This window comes from Diceros bicornis (genome assembly GCF_020826845.1).
Source record: "Diceros bicornis minor isolate mBicDic1 chromosome 2 unlocalized genomic scaffold, mDicBic1.mat.cur SUPER_2_unloc_8, whole genome shotgun sequence".
Taxonomy (NCBI): Eukaryota; Metazoa; Chordata; class Mammalia; order Perissodactyla; family Rhinocerotidae; genus Diceros; species Diceros bicornis.
In genome coordinates, this window is record NW_026690882.1 from 342,996 (window position 1) to 369,541 (window position 26,546).

The 26,546-nt window shown below is 38.0% G+C and overlaps 1 protein-coding gene across 1 annotated transcript in view; it reads left to right on the forward strand.

Moving 5' to 3' along the window:
- Window positions 1–997: 997 nt before the first annotated feature.
- Window positions 998–26,546, forward strand: part of LOC131401822 (5'-3' exoribonuclease 2-like) — a gene marked incomplete at its 3' end in the record, with an annotated part of 126,194 nt that continues 100,645 nt past the window's right edge. The window contains exons 1-12 of the mRNA XM_058536944.1: window positions 998–1,144; window positions 2,375–2,449; window positions 2,536–2,669; window positions 2,767–2,824; window positions 2,908–3,015; window positions 7,124–7,168; window positions 8,613–8,744; window positions 13,267–13,385; window positions 15,683–15,818; window positions 17,328–17,435; window positions 17,527–17,616; window positions 18,512–18,584. Of these exons, the coding sequence (XP_058392927.1) occupies window positions 998–1,144; window positions 2,375–2,449; window positions 2,536–2,669; window positions 2,767–2,824; window positions 2,908–3,015; window positions 7,124–7,168; window positions 8,613–8,744; window positions 13,267–13,385; window positions 15,683–15,818; window positions 17,328–17,435; window positions 17,527–17,616; window positions 18,512–18,584 (1,225 nt within the window). The remainder of the gene's footprint in view (window positions 1,145–2,374; window positions 2,450–2,535; window positions 2,670–2,766; window positions 2,825–2,907; window positions 3,016–7,123; window positions 7,169–8,612; window positions 8,745–13,266; window positions 13,386–15,682; window positions 15,819–17,327; window positions 17,436–17,526; window positions 17,617–18,511; window positions 18,585–26,546) is intronic.

Sequence of the window (26,546 nt, forward strand, 5' to 3'; positions counted from 1 at the left end):
CTTCAGTGCTGTGTCCTTAGGTAGCAGTGAGAATGGTAGAGACTTGTGACTGGTCGGTTTTGCTAATGGCTAAGTTTAACCCAGACATTTGATTTTCTATTCCATGCAGTAAGTAAATAGTTTTGGTGTTTAATACACACACACCTTATTAAGAAAAATTTCCAATTAATAACATCTTAATAGAATTATCCCAGTTTATTTTAAGATACTCAGTTCTGTTGATTTTTGTCCTAGAAAATTGGAGAGGAGCTGAAAGTGTTAAAAACTTTTATAGGTTATTTTATCTGATGCTAGTGCTCCTGGTGAAGGAGAACATAAAATTATGGATTACATTAGAAGACAAAGAGGTAAAAATCACTTATGAATATCTGATTGACAAGCCATTATATAGAAAATGGTAAAATGTGATATTCCTCTGGTATAAATATAATAAATATATGTTTCCTCCTCCTTTAGCTCAGCCTAACCATGACCCAAACACTCATCATTGCTTATGTGGAGCAGATGGTAAGTTTCTTCTTTGGAATTTGAGTCTCTTGGATTAAACCATAGCAAGTTGATGAGTTGGTGTATAGTAATGAATTATTCATGATTGCCTGGAAATTCTAAAGTGCCTTGCTGATTTTATGTTTGAGAGGAAATTAGTACTGAGTTATTTAATCTGTGATTAATGTTTACCTATCTTTAATTTTTTTTTTTACATTTTTCTACCTTTTAATATGGCTGCACATACCTTTAAAATGGACGAGTGTTGACTCCTGAGTGGTAGTCTACACTCTAGGCCCATGTATCTGGGGTACATCTTGTTGACTGAGAACTACTAGGAAGTTTTAGGCATTTTGGCTTTGCTGCCTCTGTTTGTGTGCTCCTTTGGGCTTTTCTTTGTGTTGGTGTCTTGTGTTATGGTAATGTCTTATGTCTTTGGTTATGGTAAGGATCTTCTGAAAGTGCTCACGGTTCAGTGTTTTGTCATTGTTGATTGATAGGTGATCTCATTATGCTCGGCCTTGCTGCACATGAACCCAACTTGACCATTATTAGAGAAGAATTCAAACCAAACAAACCCAAGCCATGTGCTCTTTGTAATCAGTTTGAACATGAAGTTAAGGACTGTGAAGGTTTGCCAAGAGAAAAGAAGGGAAAGGTAAGAAATTTGAGATGGTAGTTGCCTCATTTTTTTTTAAATTTTATTTTATTTTTTTTGTGATAAAATATATATAATACAAAATATACCATTTTAACTATTTTTAAGTGTATAATTGAACAGCATTAAATATATTCAGGTTGCTTCATTTTTAAAATAAAGAGAAGACTATTTTTGATTAGATCTTTTACCTACTTTCTCTGTTCCCTCTCATAGAAATGTGTCTTTGAAAACTCTTTAAAGACACATTCCAAAGCATGCGTGTGCTCATTCTTTCTACTCTCCACTTTTTCTAACATAGCTTGTAAGTATACGAGGCTTAAGTCTCATAGGTAATAATGTCCATGGCACATGATTTGTTTGTACAAGTAATGTTTCAAATGGTTATTCTTAAAAGGAACTACAAATCAAATATATTAAACTTGTTGATACTTTAAACTTCTTGATACTTTTAAGTTGCTTCTAGTTTCTGCATATTTTGGGTTCACTTGATTATATCCAGTCTCTAAAGAGGTTTCTATCTGTTTTAAGAATATGGTACCTCTTTAAAAGACATAGTGAGTGAAAAGAGCAGGTAAGAAGTATACTGTATGCTCACAGAGAAGGGTCTAGAGGCATACACATCAAAATACTGGTTGGCTATCCGTCAGAGATTGGCAAACTCCAGCCCTCTAGATTTGGCCTATGAGCTAAGAATGGTTTTTACTTTTTTTTTTATTTTTTATTTTTAAAGGAAGATTAGCCGTGAGCTAACATCTGTGCCAGTCTTCCTCTATGTTGTATGTGGGTTGCCGCCACAGCACGGCTGACTAGTGGTGTAGGTCTACGCCTAGGATCCGAACCTGCGAACCCTGGCCGCTAAAGCGGAGCATGCCAAACTTAAGCACTATGCAGGGGGCCGGCCCTGGTTTTTATATTTTTAAAAGGTTGTAAAATGAAATAAAACATGAAAGAATATGCAACTGAGACCCTGTGTGTCCCGCACAGGCTAAAATATATATATTTACTATCTGGCCCTTTGCAAAAAACATTTGCTGATCCCTGGTCTAGGTATGATTGGGATTATGGGTAATTTTTATTTTTAAAATGGTTTGGTGAGTTCTTTTTTTATTTAGTACTTGTAATATTAAAATGGATCTTGCTTTAAAAAAAGCTATAATGTTCGTTGGGCTGGAAAAAAATTACAGGGTTTAGAGTAGACTTGTTTAATCTTTACTCCTTTTGTTGCAGCACGATGAACTTGCAGATAGTCTTCCTTGTGCAGAAGGGGAGTTTATCTTCCTTCGTCTTGATGTTCTTCCTGAGGTATGTAGCAATAATCACTGAAATCAGCCCTCTAAAGCAGAGTGCCGTTTCATAGCTTTAATGGCAGCATTCCTTTTTGGTTGTAGTATTTGGAAAGAGAGCTCACCATGGCCAGCCTACCGTTCACATTTGATGTCGAGAGGAGCATTGATGACTGGGTCTTCATGTGCTTCTTTGTGGGAAATGACTTCCTTCCTCACCTGCTGTCGTTAGAGATTCGGTATGTGTTTTTGTGTGGGTTTTTAAACTACTGTTGTAGCCTTCTTGCTTACAGTGCGTACTGGTCCTAATACATAATGTTTGTTTCCTGGTGGCAGGGAAGGTGCAATTGACCGTTTGGTTAACATATACAAAAATGTGGTTCACAAAACTGGGGTGAGTTCATTCTTGAATAATTTCAAAACAGAAGTATTTGCTTTTATAAGAAGATTATTTTACATGTATTTTATCACTTACAGGGATACCTTACTGAAAGTGGTTATGTCAATCTGCAAAGAGTACAGATGATCATGTTAGCAGTTGGTGAAGTTGAGGATAGCATTTTTAAAAAGAGAAAGGATGATGAGGTAAAGTGTTTCTATTGCAGTAGCTAAATTGCTCCTGTCTCTAATAGGCTATGATGATCCTGTGATTGTACTTTTAACCTCTTTGAGTGCGTTGTTATATTATTATAGTGTGTCAAATGCCAATGTAATCATGAGTGGCCAGTGCTTTGATTATTTTATAAAGGCTGTGATGCTTGCTGTGTGGAACTGTGTATTGCACACTGTGTGAATTGCACTGTAATTTTTTTCTCTCTTCATAATCCTGATTAAGATAAAAATCCACACACGTGTCTGATCAACGGGATGTGAAATGAGGGTTCCAAGACTGGAAGAATGCTGGGAATGAACTAGTGGATGCCATGTTTTATAGGAAATGTTTATGCTGTGGAAGTCAGGTGAAGACCTAGGCACTCTGTACTCTGGTAGTGGAGTGTAGGGGCCTCTGGGTTAGATAGCATCAGTCTGGGCAGAGGGTTGCAGCTCTGAGTAAGCAATTAAACATAAAAGAAAGAAATAAAATAATAAAGCACTTGGAAATTGATGATATATGCTAGAGTGAGTGCTTAGGTGAGAAGTCCAGTCTGGCTTGGGCAGTTGGGAGTGTGGTTGGGCCGTTCATGAGACAGCAAGCAGTAGGGGTAGAGCAGGTTGGGGTGAGGACAAGGTAGAAATTGAGTTTCATTTTGGAGATACTAAGTTTGAGGGGTCACAGGACACCTGAGAGGAGAAAAGTCCGTGAAGCAGTTAGATGGATGTGTGTAAAGCTCAGGGCAGAAGTCTTTTGGAAGGAGATTTGAGAACATTAGCAGAATACTTCACGTCATGAGTGTGAAGTTGAAATCCCTAGAGCATTGTATGGAGTTCAAGTGCCTCCAACAGAAACCTTAAGAAGCATGGATGTTAAGGAGAAAGGGGAGTCAGTTCTAGAGAGGTGGGAGGAAATCCCTGAAGAGATGAGAAGCCACTGGTGCTGCCGAGGGGTCAGAGTGAGATAGGCCCCTAGTCCATGGCCAGGGGCTCAGAGGTCCTGAAGAGTTAGTGGGGTGGAGGGGCAGTAGCCTGGAGGCAGAGTAGGTTGCAGGGTGGTTGTGAAAGAGTGGCAAGGGAGGCAAGCAGTGGGTAAAATGAGCAGATAGTAGCTTTTTAGAAAGAGAGTGAAGGAAATCCTTTTAGAAACTGATTTTATAAAAAGTCATATGGCTATTTTGAGCAAATAGCAACATAATAATATTGCTACATTGCTTCATTATCTCCTAACAGATTAAAACATGTCATTGCATCTGACAAGATTTTATATTTTCTTCAGCTTTGTATGCTATAGCTAGTGATCTCTTTTTTAGAACCTTGGGTACCATTTTATGTAACAGTGTGAGTAGACTGTAAGTGTTCTTTTTAAAGCCTTTGGTACTTGGCAATCTTCTGTGACGGCAAGAATTTTTCACATGTAAAATTTAAATAGCATAACTGACTTTGTCTAGGATATCAAATGTCTATCAGGACAGCCATTTTTAACTAAGCCTTCAACAATTATGGTGGCTCCACCTGACCTGCTGCCATTTATGCTTCAGAAAAAACTACACATACGGTGTAGTACTTGGTGTAAAAGCCTCACGTTAGAACAGTCCTTTTATGTGGTTTTAGGTTACTCTGTACTATTAAGTATTGGTGATATTTGCCATTAGAGTGGGATGTATGGGATTTGATAGATACCAGAGTGCTTCAGATTTGAGTAATAAAGTTTCCAGCTGGCCTGGCAGAGAGGGCATTTTAAAGCTTTGGATCATTTTTGGTATCCCTGACATGATATGATGTTTGTCAGCATGGTTGGACATCGGGGAAATTTATGAACCCTCAGAAATTCAATATAATAGTATCTAGGTGTGTGTATTTTCCCAGGAAGTGTGTCTCCAGCTTTTGACAGACTTCCAAAGGAGTTCATAGCACACAAAAATTAAAGATCAGTAAAGTCCAACCAGGTGTACCTATTTTGCTTATGTGTAACTACCACCCTTAGAAATAGGTATTTAACTGACCAGCAGAATACATGGTAAAAGAGGAATATATCAATATTTATTATTAAAATTGAGCAGTTAGGTCAGAAATATGATGCTTTTTATTTTATGAGCTTTGATGTTTGCCTTTTGTCTTGCAAATCTTCTTCATTTATTCAGCATATATTTATTAAGTGTTTACCGTGTGCCAAATAGTATTCTGTGTTACTGATAGAACAAAAAACAAAAGAAAAAAGCAGACAAAAATTCCTGACCTCATGGAGCTGATATTCTTCCGCGGGAGATGGACACTAAACACAAAAACTAAGTAAAGTGTGTAATGTGTTAGAGAGTGATAAGTGCTGTGAAGAAAAAAGCAGATGAGGAAATATCTGGGAAGGTGGACGTGAGGACATTGCAGTTCTAGAAAAGATGACTAGAGAAGGCCTCACTGACAGATGACTTTGAAGGATATGAGGGAGTAATCATGCAGGTGTTTGCCGGAAGAGCATTTCAGACAGAAGGAATAGCCAGTGCAAAGGCTCTAGGGCAGGAGCTTACCCAGGATGTTGAGGGAACAGCAAGGAGCCAGTGTGGCAGGCACAGAGGAAGCAAAGGGAAAGTAGTAGGGGTAGGAGAGGAGGTCAGAAAGATGGTGGAGGGCCAGATCTGGTAGGACCCTATAGGTCATTATAAGAACTTGAGCTTTCACTGTGCATCAGTGGAGGGTTTTGAGTATAAAAGTGACAAGATCTGACACATATTATAAAAGGATCACTCTAGCTGCCCTGTTGAGACTAACTGTATGGAGGCAAAGATAGAAACAGTGAGCCCAATTAGACTCTTTTGCGATAATCCAAGGGAGCCAACATGGTGGCAGTGGAGATTGATAAGAGGTAATTGGATTCTGAACGTGTTTTGAAGGTAAAACTAGTGGATTTGGCTGGTGAATTAAATGCTAGGGGTGAGAGAAGGAAAGCTATTAAGAATGACTCCAAAGCATTTTGTCTGAGCAATTGAAAAATGGTCTGAGCTACTGTGATAAAGAAGACTGGGAGGCACAAAGCTAGGGGTGGGGATGCCATTTGGGGCATGTTAAGTTTGTACACCCAAGTGGAGATGTTGAGTGGGGAGAGGTCCTGACTGGGGAGTTATCAGCACGTAGATGGTGTTTAAAGCCGTGAGACTGGATGATTACTCCCATGAGAGTGAGAGGTCCAAGTACTGGGTGAAGAGGAACGCCAATATTAAGGTGTTGGGAAGTTGAGGAGTGAAGGCATTCAGCAAGAGTGAAAGAGGAGAACCGGGTGAGTGTAGTGTCCTGGAAGCCAAGTGAAGAGCACGGATCAAGAAGGAAGAGTCACGGTCAGATACGGACTGAAAACTGTGTAATGGATCTCACAGTCTGTGGGTCATTGGTGACCTAGATAAGTTTAAAGATGGGGCAAAAGCTTGATTAAAGAAATTGGTGGTGTTGCTGTCTTAGGAGGTTTTAAGGTCGTCAGCCACCATGTATCCAGCATTCAGCCCCTCTCCTGGCAGAAAGCACAAATTTCAGATCTCAATAGGGTGTTATATTGCAGGTGGCAGTACTGACTTGGAAGTGATGGAAGTGCAGCTGCTGGTAGAATGACAGTCAGTACAGCACCTGCTGGCCCCTGTTTTAGTCCACAGCAGCGGCCCTGGCCACCGTAGCTGTCATTTCAGTGCCTTGATGCTCACAGAAACTTGGGCGTGGGAGGAATGCTTTCTGGGGTAAAGGAGGCCTTTGAGTGGCCCAAAGTAAGTGGGGAGTTACTTATTTGTGTCTTCTCCGTATTGGTGGGCTCCTTGCTCCAGGGTAAAACAGAGGGTATTTGTTATGACTCTTGCATTCTTTCCTGAAATGATATCAAAAACTATCTGAAAAAAATTAAGAGGAAAAATTAAATTGTATCTAAACTCAATTTAGAATGCTCTCTGTCTATCTAAAGTTCTGATAAGCAGCACTTTGAACATATAATCCATTGCCTAGTTTAATTAGTTACGTTTCTGGGGTCTTCCTTTAAAACTTTGTCTCCCAAATCATTCCTGGTAATGTTTAACTCTTACATTTTTGTGTAATTATTTGACAGAATATGTGGATTTTATACTTTTAGGATAGTTTTAGAAGACGACAGAAAGAAAAGAGAAAGAGAATGAAGGTGAGTTTTAATTAATTTCATCAGATTGGCAATAACATACATTTACAATTTGGGAGGAAGATAGCTTTTTATTCCTTATCCAGTAGTTTGTTAGGGACATAATGTCTACCCAGCTGCCTCTTACCTGGAGAAAGAATGCTGGTGTCAGTTTTAAAGAAGTCCTTTCTAAGCTCTAGAGTCTGAGGGGATACACTTGCTGGGCCAGAGGGGCCGGGTAGCACTTAGCTATTTGAATTTTTTCCGGTAATTGGGTATTGTTTTTGTAATAAAAATAGTTAGCTCTTTGTATCTTCTTGAAAGTTACTACACTCTGTCTATATCCTTGTCAGGTTACTCTTCCTAGAACACAACACTGGAAACTTTGTTGTTTCTCTGCTCAGAAATTACCAGTGACTCCTTAGTTCCCGCAGAATCCAGTTCTGTCTTAGTCTGGCGTGCAGAGCATACTATGATCTGGTCAAGTTCTCACCCTGCTTTCCCCAGTTGTCTTCTAAATATACCAAGTCCCTCCTGACTCCGAGCATTGCCTTTGTTTGGTCCCTCTAAGTGGGTTTCTGACTTCACGGCTCCCTCCCATCTTACATTTTCCACGAGGCCTCCCTATTGCTTCTGCTTGTAATCCAGGTTGAGCAGTCCTTCCTTTTAACTCGAGTGCTTCTCGCTTGTGATATTTGTTTTCTTAGTTAATTGCATAACACTTTATAGTCACTTAACTTCTTAAGTTTTTGTTTTTCTTGTCTTCCTTACTGGATTTTAAACAAATGGAGTTTGGGGACTACCTTTTATTATTATATTTTATTAGAATCGAGCAATTTCAGGAACTTGTAAGGGAGAAAAGTGGAGTTGTTTATTGTTGCAGGTGGGTTCAGAACCACTCAGATAGGGAAGGGCGTGTTTGATGTCTACCTTATATATTATTATTTTCCTTCAGTCAGTGTCTGTTTAAAAAATATCTTTTATCAGTCAGCCATGACTGTCACCTACTGTAGCTATAATTATAGCTCTAACTAATTGGAAACAAAGAGTTAAATTCCATCAAGGTGAAGGGTAAATAGAAGTTGTATTTCCTAAGTATAAATCAAACTCTTGGCTTATTTTTTTACCTTAATAGTTATCTTTATTTGCCTAAAATTGTGTCTTGAATGCGTTTTGAAATTGTAAGTGAACATAAGGGAATAACCTAATGAGCTTTGAATAGCGTCTATGTATCAGAAAAGTGTATTATACGTACTTTTATAGCAGAGTTATTAAATATTACAGACTGTTCTTTACAGGGTAAGTTACCATCAAATCAAACTGTAGACAACCCTGTAATGTTAACGGAAATTCATTTCATCTTTAAAGAGCTTACAGCAGGGACTCTTTTCCATTGCCTTCATTTCTTCCTGTCATCTAACTGTGTTGTGATTTAATTTTAATTTCTACATTCATCCATTTATGTTAGAAAGATCAACCAGCTTTCACTCCTGGTGCAATATTAACCCCTCATGCCTTGGGTTCAAGAAATTCACCAGGTTCTCAAGTAGCCAGTAATCCGAGACAAGCAGCCTATGAAATGAGGATGCAGAATAATTCTGTAAGTAACTTATTTTTATGTAGCATTGAAGAGTGGTGACTTTCGGATGCCTCTTACAGTTGTGTGTGAATTTTACCACTTAGCCTGGAGTTGTTTTGTTTTATAGTTTTTCTCAATTTCTTTTGCCTTGAGATATTTTTAACTCTGTTAAATCCTTATTAATATGAAAATATCTAAATGATGTGAAAGAAAAGAACATACATGTAAATGTGGATAGCTAAGTGGCTGCAGTGTTTCTCTAATGCAGTCGGGCCACAGTGCTTTCTGCTTCCCCAAAGGTACTGGGTGGTGATGGTGCTAGAAGCATGACAGGACATCCAAATGTCTCATAGCTAGAGCAAGAGAAGAGGGTGGTTTTGCTGCCGTATTTCCCCTTTCCTCCCAGGGATCAATTATGGGCATTTTGCAGAAGAGTATTCCTCAGTTTGTCAAATACAGGTACTCCTCACTGCCTAAACTCTCACTCTCCAACTCAGACGTGGAATATATCTGAATACATATTTTAAGGTAGCTCTCATTATCCACATTTTTTTTAGAGCTCTTTCTTTGTTGCTGGGAAAGATTTGCCCTGAGCTAACACCTGTTGCCAGTCTTCCTCTTTTTTTCCCCCTCCTCAAAGCCCTAGTACGTAGTTGTATATTCTTGTTATAAGTCCTTCTAGTTCTATGTGAGCCGCCACCTCAGCATGGCTACTGTCAGACAAGTGGTGTGTTTCTGCGTCCAGGAACCGAACCTGGGCTGCCAAAGCGGAGCATGCCAAACTTTTTTGTGAGGGAGATCAGCCCTGAGCTAACATCTGTGCTAATCCTCCTCTTTTTGCTGAGGAAGACTGGCTCTGAGCTAACATCTATTGCCAATCCTCCTCCTTTTTTTTTTCCCCCAAAGCCCCGGTAGATAGTTGTATGTCATAGTTGCACATCCTTCTAGTGGCTGCATGTGGGACGCGGCTTCAGCACGGCCGGACAAGCGGTGCATCAGTGCGCGCCTGGGATCCGAACCCGGGCCGCTAGTAGCGGAGCGCACGCACTTAACTGCTAAGCCACGGGGCCAGCCCTGAGCACACCGACCTTTAACCACTAGGCCATCAGGGCTGGCTCGGTTGCTCCCTATTTATAAACTCAGGAACTGAATGGATTTGCCTCATGGTATTCCTCCTTATTTGAACGTTGTAATCCAGACTGCAGAAGCAAATCGTCTCAGCCAGCAAGGCTATGCTCTGTTCAGTAGCTTCCTGTAATGGCAGCAGACCATGAGCTCAGAGCACCCGGCAGGGCAGCAGCAGGGGTAAGGGAACAGACCGTGAACTAATGTATACAGACAAAAGGTAATCAAAGCTATTGCTTGTTTCAGGCTAGTAGGCACGAGAGAAAGAGAGAGCGTTGTAGAGGGAGGAAAGATCTTATATAAGGTACAGTATCCTATGTAAACTTTTGCTATGATATATCCAAGGAAATTACATAAGTTGGGATATTTAAATTTCATTATTCTAATAGTTATCCTATTGATGCTCAAATCCTTTATGACAAGGCAACCCTATATGTGAAATTTTTGCCATATCATGAGACTGGTTGAATTTATATTCTCATAAATTCACACTTAGAAGTTTTAGGACCTTAGATTTGGAATTTGGAAACAGATTTTGCATCTTCTGAGAGAAGCAGCTGGGGTTTCTGTTGTGTTTTTGGTTCTGTTTTTCCTTTCTTGTCTTATTCCTTACACCATTAACAGAGTGGGATATGGAGAGTCAGCGAAAGGTTTTGCAATGAGATGCTTGTGTAGAATGGAAAAAGCTGATGTCCGTCATTTAAGATTATAGTGACTACCGTCCTCACAGAATGAACTGAGAGTGACTAGTATTGCTAACACCACGTTGATGATAAAATGCTTTTTTCTTAATCTCAGGGAGGCAGGTAGGTTTAAACTTTGCCAGCTATGATTGCTTTGAGAAAGATTCCAATATTCAGGCTCCACAGGATTAGACTATATTGATTAATAATGTCTGCCATGGGAATAGGAATGGGGAGATTGGTGATTAGGTTGCTTATTTGATCCTGTCTTAATTCTCCTTGACACAGTTATTTCTACTGGAATCTTTGCATAGAGGAGTTTTCATCTAGAATGTGTTGAATTTAAGGAAATCATGAAGCCAAATGACCAGTTTATTTAAAGGAAGCCTTTACAGTTATGGATTTTTGCTGTGTTATTTTTTCTGAGCTGTTTGGGTGTGCTGGGCTCCAGTACTTGCCTGGTATCTACTGATGGTCAACATGGTTAATGTTTTATTAGATAGCTTCTGTTTCCTCATAAATATGTTTTTAAATTTTGCATTCTGAAGTGTAGTTTCATTATATTTGCGACCATTCTCAGTTTAATCAACTTTGATTGCAAAAACAGCTTTTTAAAAAGAAATTTGAATGAATTGGTATGACTCTGGTATGTTTAGGAAAGAATATTTCTGAATACTTTTGTTAGTAGAGATACAGCAGAAAAGAGCAGCAGATATTTAGCATTAAAGAGCAAACAACTTCTTTTCTTCTTTTTTTCCCTCGAAGGTATATTCTTTTTGCTGTCTAAAGATAATTTATATCTTGTTTGTGAATTTGGGAAAGATTGCTTTGTTTACAACTTCTCTGTGCTTAGATGATTGATAGGAATATCAGTCTCCTAATTTAATCCAAATGGATTAGTGTTGTTTAAAAACTAATAGGGATGACTTCCTGAATGGTTAACCGCCATGCACCAGGCAGGCAGCTTTGATGGTTTACATATATTGTTTCATTTACTCCTTGCTATAACCTGTAAAGAGATAGAACATTATCATCCCTGTTTGAAGTTGAGGCTGACAGAGGTTAAATAAATTGCCCAAGGCCATACAGCTGGTAAAGATTGGACTTGGTATTTCAGACTCAGATGTGTCTGACTGAAAATACCCACCTCATTTTCCAAGTACAACAGTGCCTTCCTGGATTTATTTTTATTCTTTGTGGGTTTTTTTTGGTGAGGAAGATTGGCCCTAAGCTATCATCTGTTGCCAATCTTCCTCTTTTTGCTTGAGGAAGATTTGCCCTAAGCTAACATCTGTGCCCATCTTCCTCTATTTTGTATATAGGTGGCTGCCAACGAGTGTTTTAGGTCTGTGCCCGGGAACTGAACCCGTGCTACTGAAGCAGAGGGCCCCAAACTTAACCACTAGGCCACAGGGCTGGCCCCTGTTTTCTTTTTTTTTTTTTGATAGTATTAGCCATACAGTATCATGAATAAAATTGATATTATACATTTATTAAAGGAAAGTGTTGTGAGCTCTATGTGAAATATAGTTTTGCTTTGTTGTAACTTTTCTTGGCCTTTGGTGTGAACTACCTTCATGCTGAGGTTTTAGTTACAGTATCATTAAAATAGGCTCCTGAGTTCTCGATTTAAAAATAATTTACTTGAAATATCTAATATACTGTGAATAACAGAAGAAAAACTTTACCATGAAAACATTTTCTGCCACTTAGGTTTTTGGTCATTTAACATTAAAGTTGCAGAACATTTTAATTTTTGTGTGTGTGTGTGTGTGTGTGAGAAAGATTGGCTCTGAGCTAACGTCTGTTGTCAGTCTTTCTCTTTTTGCTGAGGAAGTTTGGCCCTAAGCTAACATCCATGCCATCCTCCTCTATTTTGTATGTAGGATGCCACCACAGCATGACTTGCTGAGTGATGTGTAGGTGTGTGCCCGGGATCTGAACCTGTGAACCCCGGGCCGCTGAAGCGGAGTGTGTGAACTTAACCACTATGCCACCAAGCTGCCCCTAATTTTTTAGTTAAATATTAAAATACTTTAGGGTGCTACTATGTTCATTGTGTTAGGTACAAAGGGAAGATAATGGTAAATTTAAAGTGGTATCCCAGTCTTTGAAATAATAATAAAAGCTGCATTTTTCTAAGATGATTAGTAGATTTTATTTGTACAATGAATTTTAAAACAACATGTATAAAATAGTTTAACAGATATCTGGCGGAGTCTCATTAAACTGTTGCTTTCTAGAATGGTTGTACTAGGTTGAACCACTTACATCTAACTTTATTCTCACCAGCATTGAGTATTTTATGTATTAATTTATATACATATATATATATTTTTCCCCTTGCAGCTTTGTTAGTTAATTGGTGGAAAGTGATCACAAATTCATAACACGAGGGAACCACCAAAGAAAATAAATATTCAAGTCCTATAATTAAAAAAAAAAAAATCTATGAAATTAAGTTTTTCTTATTTCTTCTGAAGCAGTTTTTACCCTAATGTTCAAATTCTTTTGAGTTTAAGCGTAGGAGGCTTGGTACTATATTATTCTTTTTTGGAGAGGTGGAGTAGGCCAAGATCAGTCTTTATACTTTCTAAATATATTTACCATATCTATTTAATAGCTTTAAAGAAAATGTATTACTGTGAAGCATGGTGGTAACAGTAGTTGGATGTAAGTTCTTATGTGAAATGAATAATTAAATCCTTCCTCTGTAATGTCATAATTGTCTACAGAGTCCTTCAGTATCTCCTAATACGAGTTTCACTTCTGATGGCTCCCCGTCTCCGATAGGAGGAATTAAGCGAAAAGCAGAAGACAGTGACAGTGAACCTGAACCAGAGGATAACGTCAGGTGAAGCCATTTTTTGGTAGCACTTTGTTAGCAAATTGCTGAAATAGACGCCGTCTAATGAATGCTATTTAGCTTAGAGCAGCAGTGCCTTCAGATGCTTGCCTGTGATCTTTTTATCCACCAGTAATTAATGTGGAGGGTTAGGGTAGTCAGTAAATTCCAGTGAGATGTGTAAGCTATAGCTGTTAAACCTAAGTATCTAGATTAGTATGCATGCTGGTTTTCGTCCTCCGAGCCGCTTTTCCCTCTGAGACGAGGCACTAGATTGGCTAGACATGAGGTGTTTAGCTCTATGTGATCTGAATGTTACTGTTATGAGATTAAATTTTCAAGCTGCTTAACCCAGAAAGTTCAGTTACATTTGGTTACTTGATATAGTTTGTTTTAATCATCTCAATTGAAAAGTTTCTTCTTTAAAATGAAATATGCAAAAGGCTTTTGGTTAAGAGATAAATATATTTTTAAAAACCATGAACTTGCATATGCACAACTATATTTCATGACAGAGAAGTTTCCCATTAGCTATATACTTAAAATTTATAATAGGAAAATTGGATTCTTTAATTTATACAGAAGTTTGAGATCATTATATAATAAGATTAACAGCTTCTTGTGTGATTAAATCTGGATTTGAACCCTGGGCTCAAGTGCAAAGGGCCAACAACCTCAATAATTGTAACTCGTTTAGAATTTTGCAAAATGATTTATTTCAAAGTTAAACAGTAGTGGTTCACAGCTCATGCTTCTTTTATAGGTTGTGGATGATGTGTTTGTATTTATGATTAGAAACTTCAGAAGTGTGATGTCTGGTTCTGTATTTTCCCAACATCTTTTGATGTCAGATTCAGAGATCTGTGGTGACTTGTGATTGAGCGTTTACCTGATCTGAGTTTTTATCCTCTGCTTCTGCAACTCTTGGAGTATATTTTTTGTTTTACCATGTAGCCATCATGGTCAATATCAGCTTAATAGTTAACTTGATTTTTTTAGTACTTTATTGTTTAATTTTGGTGCTGAAGATAATCAAAGTAGAATTGCTTCTATCAAGAATGCTTGGAGTTCTTAGCATTTATTTCATTAATAGTTTCTGTAAAATAGTGATATTCAACATTATGGATAGAAGATATTTCTCCTAATTGATGTTCTGTAAATCTTTTGCGTGGGGGCAAAGTTAAAACTGGTAGTGTAGGGGCTGGCACGGTGGCACAGCAGTTAAGTGTGCGCACTCCGCTTCGGCGGCCTGGAGTTCGCAGGTTCAACTGCTTGTCAACCCATGCTGTGGCGGCATCCCCTATAAAGTAAAGGAAGATGGGCATGGATGTTAGCCTAGGGCCAATCTTCCACAGCAAAAAGGGGGAGGATTGGCATTGGATGTTAGCTCAGGGCTGATCGTCCTCAAAAAAAAAGTAAATAAAAAAAATTGATATGGTGTATTCTGAAACATGACTGCAGTTAATTAGTAAGATCTGGCACATGGTAGAAAAGAGCCCTTAATGGAGAATCATCCTGATGTTCTTGATCGTTCTTGATTTTTTTTTTAGTATTCTTTGGCATCTTTAAATCTTTGAGATTGAGTAATGAGTACTTAAAAAAATAAAAAAATATACTTTGAGTGAAAATGTGGTTTTTCACATTATATTTTCAGTGATTAATGAAAATTTAGTGAATTGATGACCTCCTTCTAAGTTTAGGAGAACGTGTGTGTGTGTGTGTGTGTGTCCGTGTCCTTCACTTATGCCAACAACGCTTTGCTGAATGAGGGAGAAGGCCCAAGGATAGGGAGAGTAGGTATATACATAATTTCTGCCTGGCTTCTAGATTATTCTTTTTTAAAAAAGTAATTTAGTTGACTTTCTTTGTGTAATTTAGATATACTTTAACAAACTGAGGAACTTGAACTATATAAAATATCTTCAGTATTTGCATCTTAAAATGTAGTTTTAGAATTGTTCTACAATCAAAAAAAACATGTAAAACAGTATGAAAATCTGAGCAAACAAGTGTTGTGTATCTACTTTAATAAATGGTTATTCTCTTTTTTTTTTTTACTGTAGTTTTGTAATGATCTTTCTAGAATCAGTGTTTGAGTTTTTAACGTTTAACTATCTTTAAGTTGATAATAAATCCTGTGAAAGTGGACTTTTTAGAAATAATTAAATGAAGCTATGTTAATATTACTGTTTAACTCATTTACATTTTACCTGGATATTAAGTATAAATTGATTTGGATGATAAATTGGTGGCTAGTTACTGAAAGTGTATGAATTCAGCATGAACTGGCTTTGCCTGATTTTTAGGCTTTGGGAAGCTGGTTGGAAGCAGCGGTACTACAAGAACAAATTTGATGTTGATGCAGCTGATGACAAATTCCGTCGTAAAGTTGTACAGTCTTACGTTGAAGGGCTCTGCTGGGTTCTTCGATATTATTACCAGGTACAAAATGAATATTTTCCTCTAAATGTCTAGTTAATCATTTTAAGAAAATAGTTATTTCTATAATAGTGTGTTGTTGAGCTATATTCTGAAATTGAACCCAGACTCATATTTTCAAGCTTCCTATAAAGAAATTCATTACTTTAAATAAGATTTGTTTGTAAAGCCTTTGAAGCTCCTTAGGTGTTAATATATAAACGAAGCTAATTTTTGTTATGCTAAAGAATTTCAGCATTAAATAGTGTGGTTGAGAGTACTTGGTCTTTAAAATTATTAAAGTTTATTGTTTTGTTTAATTGGAATAAAAAATAACAGAGTAACTAATACGCAGTTGCTAAATGACTGAACAAAGGACAAAAGACTGGAAAATAACTGGTAAGAATTTGAAAGGAATTTGAATGATCCCATTTCCTCCATATAGAGTAGTGGTGTTACATGAAGTGCATTCTCATTGGAGTAATCTGTATCTGACTTAAAGCTTTTGATAAATGAGATGTCAGATTGGTGAGAGATTAGGCGGACATATAGGGGATTGTAGCACTGATAATACCTGGTTTCATGCTTGGGGAGTGAAGCAAATTTGATGTGACTTGGGAATAGGTGAAGTTTGTTGGAAAGTAGAAAGTAATTTAATACACTAAGTATCAATTGTAAAATATTCTCATTTCGTGTTTTACTCTGACCCTCAACATTTTTCTCCCCAAAGCTCCCAGTACCTAGTTGTATATCCTAGTTGTAAATCCTTCTGGTTCTTCTGTGTGGGACACCGCCTCAGCATGGCTTGATGAGCGATGAGTAGGTCCGAGCCCAGGATTCAAACCGGTGAACCCTGGGCCGCTGAAGTGGAACGTGTGAACTTGACTGCTGTGCCACTGAGCCGGCTCTGACCCTCAGGATTTTAATTCACTAGGCGCAGAGTCAAAACTCATTTCAGGAAGGCTTCTCTTTTCTTTGAGTATAACTTACTGTTTTTTCTTTTTGATTGGTTTACTTAAATATTTTTAAAGTAAAGAGAAAGTTGTCACGTGAAAATATAATAGGGAATTGTAAAATGAAACTTTTGGCTCTTTTACTCTCAGTCACTCTTTTAGTGATGTCCCTTACCCACCTGTACACTCAGTGAGTGTCAGCTGCAGTTGTTCTTCATTTTATGGGATGATAGCAGCTCTTGAGTTGGAAAGAAATGTCACCAAACACATTTTAAGGATAAAAATCTTCACCAAATTGTTTGTTAGTATAAAGTTTGGTATTAACTACTGATCGTTAAAGATGCTTTGCAGTATTTTTTAAATCAAGGAGCCGTTGATACGAAGTAAAAGTTTAGATTTAATCCAAACATCTTTTTGGACTCATGGAAAACAATTAATATATGGAATGTATACCAAAAGTCATATGTTTTATCAGTAGAATATTATAGGTTGATAGTTTAATTTTTTTGTCTTTACCGTGTCCATCAGTAACATAGATTTGTTTTTGTTGTTGTTGTTTGTTTGTTTTTACTGATTTTAGGGCTGTGCTTCCTGGAAGTGGTATTATCCATTTCATTATGCACCATTTGCTTCAGACTTTGAAGGTATTGCAGACATGCCTTCTGATTTTGAGAAGGGTACTAAACCGGTAAGCTTGAGTATTTAGAGCCATAACATTTGTAGAATTTTGGCTTAGCTAAAAATTGTGTCTTATCTTAAACTTTTTTTCTTTCTTGCAGTTTAAACCAGTGGAACAACTTATGGGAGTTTTTCCAGCTGCAAGTGGTAACTTCCTACCTCCATCATGGCAGAAGCTCATGAGTGATCCTGTGAGTGTCTTAGTTTTTGAGTGTGTTGATAACTGGATTTTTTTTTTTTTAAAGATTTTATTTATTTATTTTTTCCCCCCAAAGCCCCAGTAGATGGTTGTATGTCATAGCTGCACATCCTTCCAGTTGCTGTATGTGGGACGCGGCCCCAGCATAGCCGGAGAGGTGGTGCGCGCCCGGGATGCGAACCCGGGCTGCCAGCAGCGGAGCGCATGCACTTAACCGCTAAGCCACGGGGCCGGCCCAATAACTGGATTTTTGTCATACATTTTGCTAGCACTAGTCACAATTGCTTTTGCATCTTATAGTTACAATAGTGAAGTCCAGAAACAAAGTAAAAGTATTTGGATTCTTCTGTATATTTTTTACTACTTTTTTTTCCCTGCTTTCCTTGGCCATCAGTACCCTACCCAGTAAATAAAATTGATATGTGTTTGGGAGAAATTCTTATAATAGTCATTTTGTTCTCAGCATACCTGTAAGTCATTATTTTTCTTGGTTCTAGCCATGTGTGGTGGGTACCAGAGCATGAAGGCTGGTTTACCTGCAGTCACCACTGCGTGTGTTTTGTGTCCTAGCTAGAAAGAGTGACACCCAGCTGAGAAGTAGGAATTATTAGAGTTAATAAACTGTTCACTGTCTTGGGCCCACAGTCGTCAGTTCTAAAATTCTTTTATAATAAGGCCTTTTTATTTTCATCTTTTAAAATAAAATTGTTAATTTTGTTTTTACTAGGCCCAGAATTAGTGACCTGATATCTTAATAACATTTTTTAAAAGGAATGAAACTTCATTTTCTTATCAGGCCTGATAACTTGAATGAAAGTTGTATCAAATTCTTTATAACAGAAATATGTGACTTTTGTTTTGAATCTTTGCTTTTCTCCCTGATACAGGATTCTAGTATAATTGACTTCTACCCTGAAGATTTTGCTATTGATTTAAATGGGAAGAAATATGCCTGGCAAGGTAAAATTGAGACATTATTCCTTTTTGTTAAAATAATTTTCTTCTTTTGGTAAACTGTAAGCAGACATGATTTATGGGATGAAAGAATTTCTGTAAAAGATAAGTATTTTAAAGATTATATGTGAAATTTTGATATTTTTTCATCTAACCTGGTATTAGCAATGATTAACAGTAATTTTAATAGTAGCATTTTGATAAACAGTAAATTGAGTTGAAATAGATTAATGATTATATCTTTTGTCTCCTTTGTGATTAATTAATGGGATGTGGGACATGCTCCTTCCATCAGTAGCTCATTGACACCTTGTGAGGTTGTTGAGAGCTGTAGAAACATGAAGTGTCCATGTGGAGATTCACTTATACTCCATGGAAACTTTTGAAACAAGTATTAGAAATTTAGTTTAAATACTTGGCATTAATCATTACTTAAAGTTTATTTATTATTTACATATCTATTTTCTCATTCCTTCTGTTCACAGATTTTGTAAGAATGACAATATAAAATTAGTACTAAATTTAAGGTACTGTTGATCACTCACCAAATGTGTGATGATGACTGAATGTAAAACACAGTGGAGAAGTCTCTCACACAGTGAGCCAACGATTATTTCACACCTAAGCCCCTTTCAGCAAATTATTTTAACCTTTTCTTCCACCATATATTTTTCTAGGATAATCAGCAGTTTGGTAAAATCATGTTTTCACTCTTTTTCCTTTATTATTCTCTGTGATGCAGATGACCAGTAAAATGACTCAAAGAGAATTGTGGCGCAAAGGGGGATAAATAATAATTTATAAATTGAAAATCATTATTTTATGAGATTTTAGGGTTGACTTTTGGTTATGTAGTAACAGAAATTTCATATTGCTTTAATGGAATGATAATGAGAATTGCAGCCTATTGATCGGGGTTGTGTAAGTGTTGTGGTCTGTGGTCATATTTTGTTATATGTCAGTGGATTGGGGCCTTAGGTTGTTTTTGAACGTGTTTTGTGGAGGATGTTTTGATTAAACTGGAAGGAGAAGAGACATAGGAGAATGGGAGGCAGTAAAGTAATAGTATAAATACATAAATAAGTAAATATATTTATGTAAGTGTTTGTTAAATAAATCCTCGCCTAGATTTTTTAAATAAATGAGTAAATGTATAAGCGTGCAGCTGACTTGCTGAGTGTGTCAGTGTGGTGTGAATCATCCAGAGGAAAAGGAAGGCGTGCACAACAGTTACAGTGTCTCCACGTCCTTGCCGAGATTTGTTATTTTCTGATTTCTGATAGTAGCCATCCTAATGGGTGTGCAGTGGTGATCACTGTGTTTTTGCTTTCCGTTTTCCTAATGATTCGTGGTGTTGAACCTTTTTTTCATGTGCTTATTGGCTATTTCTGTCTCTCCTTTGGAGAAATATCTGTTCAAGTCCCTTGCCCATTTTTGAATTGGGTTTTTGTTGTATTGTAGGAATACTTTATATATTCTGGACACTAATCTCTTATCAGATATATGATTTGCATGTATTTTCTCCCATTGTGTGGGTTGTCTTTTCGCTTTGTTGATAGTGTCCTTTGATGCACAAAAGTTTTTAATTTTGATGAAGTGTAATTTTTGTTGGGCTGTTTGGTGGTGGTTGCCTGTGCTTTTGATGTCATATCCAAGAAATCATTGCCAAATCCAATGTCATGAAGCTTCCTCCCTGTTTTCTTCTAAGAGTTTTCTAGTTTTAGCTTACATTTAGGTCTTTGAGCCATCTTGAGTTCATTTTTGTATATGGTATAAAGTAAGGGTCTAATTTCATTCTTTTGTGTGTGGATGTCCATTTTCCCAGCACCATTTGTTGAAAAGATTGCCCTTACCCCATGGAATGGTCTTGGCACCCTTGTTGAAAGTCATTTGACCGTGTATGTGAGGGTTTATTTTTGGGCTCTCTATTCACTTGGTCAATATGTCTGTTCTTGTGCCAGTCAGTACCGAACTGTTTTAATGACTGTATCTTTGTAGTAAGTTTTGAAATCAGGAGGTGGGAGTCCTCCAACTTTATTTTTATTTTTTAAGATTGTTTTGGCTATTTGGGGTCTCTTGAGATTCCAGATGAATTTTAGGATGGGTTTAAACTCAGACCTTTAATATTTCTATATTTTTATATGTTATATAAATATTTTTATTTATTAGACTGTAGCAAGAACACATCTTTCTTGAGGTAAAATTTAGTACTATTAGGAGATAGTCATTTCTGCATATGTCTTTAAAACTTATCGGAAGTCATGCTTTTTAATTCTTTTATGAAACTCACTTAGTAAAACTCTATTACCAGATAAGACTAACTTTCTGCCTCCTTTATTCCGATTAAGATACTGCCTAAGAACTAAAATAATGTATAGTTTTTTATGGTCTCTGACTAAAATGTGTTAACGCTGTGTAGAAATTCTTCTACATTTCCTTTTTCTTTTCTGTTTTTTGTTTGTTTGTTTGTTTATTGTGGTAACATTGGTTTATAACATTGTATAAATTTCAGGTGTACCTCATTATACTTCTATTTCTGCATGGATTCCATCATGTTCACATGTTCACCACCCAAATACTAATTACAATCCATCACCACAGACATGTGCCTAATTATCCCTTTCGCCCTCCTCCCTGTGCCTTTCCCCTCTGGTAACCACCAATCCAATCCCTGTCTCTATGTGTTTGTTTGTTGTTGTTATTGTCTACTACTTAATGAGTGAGATCATACGGTATTTGACCTTCTGCCTCTGACTTATTTCACTTTGCATAATACCCTCAATGTCCATCCATGCTGTCATAAATGGCTGGATTTCTTCATTTCTTATGGCTGAGTAGTATTCCAGTGTGTATATATACAACATCTTCTTTATCCATTCGTCCCTTGATGGGAACTTAGGTTGCTTCCAAGTCTTAGCTATTGTGAATAACGTTGCAATGAACACAGGGGTGCATGTATCTTTATGCATTGGTGTTTTCACGTTCTTTGGATAAACCCAGCAGTGGAATAGCTGGATCATATGGTAGTTCTATCCTTAATTTTTTGAGGAATCTCCATACTGTTTTCCATAGTGGGTGCACCAGTTTGCACTCCCACCAGCAGTGTATGACAGTTCCCTTCTCGCTACATCTTCTCCAACACTCGTTGTTTCCTGTCTTGTTGATTATAGCCATTCTGACAGGCGTGAGGTGATATCTCATTGTAGTTTTGATTTGCATTTCCCTGATAGTTAAAGATGTTGAACATCTTTTCAGGTGCCTGTTAGCCATCTGTATATCTTCTTTGGAGAAATGTCTGCTCAGGTCTTTTGCCAATTTTTTAAGTGGGTTTTTAGTTTTTTTGTTGTTGAGATGCATGAGTTCTTTATATATTTTGGAGTTTAACCCCTTATCAGATGGATGGTTTGCTAATATCTTCTCCCAATAGTTAGATTGTCTTTTTGTTTTGTTGGTGGTTCACTTTGCAGTGCAAAAGATTTTTAGTTTGATGTAGTCCCATTTTCCCAGTACCCTCCAAAGTGAAAACCTCATTTTTGTTCTCTATCCTGCCTCTTAATCTTGCTTGGGTCCCCCTGTCTGTTTTTAGTCGTGGTTCTTCTCTTGGGCACCTTCTTAAATGCATTTAGATATTATCAAGTCTCTTTCATTTTACTAAAACCAAATACCTCGCTGGTCTCAAGTTCTGCTCCAGGTTCATCCCCGTCTCCTCCTCCCTCTTCAAGAGTGCTGCCTTCTCCTTTTCCTCTTCCCTCCACAACCCATTCGGTCCTCAGCCCTCCCCCAGCACCACCTGGCTTCTGCCTGACTACTGCTCTTCCACAGCTTCCACCAGATCCACCAATGGCCACTTTTGGGTTTGACCATAGAAACTGTTCACGCTTTATTGTCTTGAGCCATTGCAACATTAGACACTGAAAACTCTTCCCTCCCTGGCTATGCTAGCTCTATCTTTTTTTTTTTTTGCTTTGTTTTGCCTGTCCTTCAGAATTTCATCCTCAATACCCTTCTCATTCTGCATCATTATTCTCAAGAGCTTTAATCTTCTCCCTGGTTTCCATTACCTCCAGTTGGTGTGCTAATTATTTCCAGGTGTATTCTTGCCTGAGCACTAGATCCATAGAGGGAATTGTCCTCTAACCACTTCAATTTGGATCTGCCAAGGATATCTCAACATGTCTCAAAGAAATCTGATCTAATGAGCTCCTTACACTGTATTCTGTGAACAGGACAATCATCCATCCATTCCGTTGGCCAAACCTGCATTCTGGGTGTCACTTGATAACTTCCCCAACCTCATCCTCCACATCCCAGCAGTGAGTAAGTGCTGTAGATTCTGCATCTTCTCTCACACTCAAATCCATTCAATTTCCTTCTTAGTTGCCACCACCTTAGAGCAGTTTTCAGCCTTGAACGTTTCTCTACATTCTGTTTATTCAGGTTTAAAGGCTAAGATACCACACAACACCCAGAACACCTGGAAGGTGGTATTGCCTCCTCCTCAATCCCAGCATATATTCCGTGTTAGTGGCTCTCAGAGTATGGTCCCTGGACCATCAGCATCAATATGACCTGGGAGCTTGTTATAAATATAGGTTCTCAGACTCTATGCCAGACCTACTGGATCATAAAACCTAGGTGTAAGGCTCATTTTTTCAAAAGCCCTCTGGATGAGTCTGACACATGGGAAAGTGTGAGAATCCTTCTTCCAGGTAAACTGAGCTACCTAAGGTTACCCAAATAGGTTGAGACCCAGCTCACATCCAGGCCTTCATCAGGTCTCTCTGGAATACTTTTTCCTTCCACTCACTAACTTCTTCCACTAACTAAAGGACACAGCTTAGACATAAGTTCCTTCAGGGAGTCTTTCTTAATTTTGACAGTGGTAGGTGTCTCACCTATGGGGTCCTGAATCCCTGTGTGTTTGCTCCTGCTGTGAAAACAAGTTCTTTAGGTTTTAATTGGATGAGGACAGGAACTGTGTATCCTTAGTGCCTAGGAAAGTTCTAGGTCCAGAGTTGGCCCTAAATAAATATTTGTTAAAGTCAATGAATGCAGCCAATTAAATTAAATTATGTAAATCACACAACTTGACCTATACAAAATGCTTTGCAAATGGCAGCAACAAATGAAACATTTTTGAATTTTGCCATCAGGGTATTTCTTGTCACATCACATCTCCATATACCTCTTTTCTCCTCATTGGCAAGCTCTCCATAAAGAAGAATGAGCTGTGGTTAGTTTTTCTACCTTGGGATTGGTTTGTTTGGTGCCCATGAGGAAGAGCAGGTGGGCCAGGAAGAGGCAGAGTGAGACCTGCAGGTGGAGGGAGGTGCGGGTGTTCTGGATAGATCTGCACAGGAGAAAGATGAGGGCAGCCATGAGGAGACACAGCAGAGAGACACTCAGCCCCACATAGGTGATCACAGTCATCACAGGGGCTTACTGAATCCAGCAAAAGAAAAGAGATATCAACTCATTTTGGACCTTCATATTCTTTAATAAATTTACAATTATTGTAAATAGGGTAAAATTGCTTAATTTATTATACAGTCTTGATCTGGAGTACCATTCAGCACTTAAAAAATTATGTTTTCAGACCACTTATGGATATTAGAAAGTGTCCATGAAAATTTACAAAGCTGTATATATACTACATGGATCAGGGTCTCTCAGTCTCAGCGCTGTTGACGTTCTGGGCGGGATGATTCTCTGTCGTGGAGGGCTGTCCTCTGCATTGTAGGATATTTAGCAAAACCCTCTGACCCACTAGATGCCAGGAGCACTCTCCCTCACCAAGTGGTGACAACAAAAAATGTTTCCTGCCATTGCCAAATGTCCTCGAGAGGGCAAAGTTGCTCCCAGTTGAGAACCACTGATATGGAGTATGGTCACACATTTAAAAAAGAATACACGCATAAAATTACAGGATTTATTTTTTAAATCAATTTTCATTATCTCTGGATTGTAGAGATCTTTCTTGTTCTTTGCAATTTTCTATATTTCCCATTTTAAAACCAGCAAGCATACATTGTCTTAATTAAATAAAATCAATATATATTTAAATCCTTCACTGAATATAAATTTGGAATAAGATTTATTTTATAAAAAATGTAATTATCAGACTCTAATTGCTTAGTAATACACTTACGACCGTGCTTTCATCACTCTGGATGCCATAAGTACTGCAAAACTGGAGAGGCGACTGCAGGAACATACCGTTTGTGTCACATACAAAAGATGACATGACAGCCTTCATTGAACTAGGCCATTTTGTGCCAGTAGACACATAGAGGCCTTTCAATTTCATTTTTCGTCTGAAAAGAGAATAATAACCTTGTTATATTGTATTTTACAATCACTTCAGTCAGTATATGTAAATATATATATCAATATATGTAAATCTATTAGAGTTAACAATTTATGTATATTTGAGGGTAAAACACAGGTATAATTGCTGCTCCCTATTGTTGATTGAATAATCCCTCCCACATTTGCTCCCTCCCTCATATCTCTACTCCTCGACTATAATTGTGTCCTATGAGCCCCAATCTTATCTTTGTATGAATAACTTGAACAGGTCTAGCCCAAGGGATGGAAAATTATGACCCGTGGCAGATGTGAACCGCTGCCTGTTTTCATGTGCCTCTGAGCTAAGAATTCGTGTTACTGTTTCAAATAGTTGAAAAAATAAAAGAACAATATTTCATGACACTTGAAAATCGAACAAAATTCAAATTGCGGCGTCCATAAGCGAAGTCTTGCTGGAACACGCCTATTCGTTATGTAACTGATGTTGCACTACAGTGGCAGCATTGAGTCATTTTGTCAGACCATACGGTTAGCAGAGGTGAAAATAATTAGTGTCTAGTCCTTTACTAGAAGAGTTAGCTGGCCCTGGTTTGAGCCCACCAGCCGTGACTGACCAGCTTTAGACCAATGGGAGAGCTTTGCGTCCACAGTGGGGAGAAGAACTATTGTTTGTTGAAAACCTGCTGAGTGCATCAACTATGTTATATCATTAAGTTACCACAGCAACCCTGATGAGGAAACTAAATCTCAGAACATCAAAAACTTGCCTAGGGGCCAACCCCCTGGCATACTGGTTAAGTTTGGCCAGCTCCACTTTGGCGGCCCAGGTTTGCAGGTGTGGTTCCTGGGTGCAGACCTCCACCACTTGTCAGCCATGCTGTGGCAGTGACCAAAGATTGGCACAGTTGTTAGTTCAGGGTTAATCTTCCTCAACCAAAAAAGAGAGGAGGATTCGCAACAGATGTTAGCTCAGGGCAAATCTTCCTCAGCAAAAAAAAAAAAAAACACCTCACCTCAAGGTCAGGCTGCTGGAAGAGTCGGAAATGGACCTACTGTTTCTCATCAAAGCAGTTTTCACTGGACTCTTTCTTTTTGGCATAAAATATCTATGATGCCCTCTCTGGACCCAGCAGCTCTTGCAATAATAAACAGGTAGCAGCCATACTTAGTGGGATATACTGACACGTGAGATGCCCTTGTATTTGTTTCATAAAACATGTTCTTGGGTCAGCCCTGGTGGATCGTGGTTAAGTTCGCGTGCTCCACTCCGGTGGCCCGGGGTTTGCAGGTTTGGGTGCCGGGTGCAGAGCTACACACCACTCCTCAAGCCATGCTGTGATGGCATCCTGTATACAAAGTGGAGGAAGACTGGCACGGACATTAGCTCAGGGACAATCTTCCTCAAGCAAAAAGAGGAAGATTGGCAACAGATGTTAGCTTAGGGCCAATCTTCCTCAAAAAAAAGAGAGAGAGAGAGACATGTTCTTAAAATCTGAAGTCCAGTGCCAATATTTAAAATTTATTCTAGGATATGAGAGACTTGAAGAAAATATTGAGTCAGTTGTTCTAAAAATGTCAGGAAATTCTTCAAATGGAAAAACTATCTTTTATAGGCAATAAAAGACTAATTTGAACAACTTCCTTTTTCATTTGTAATTA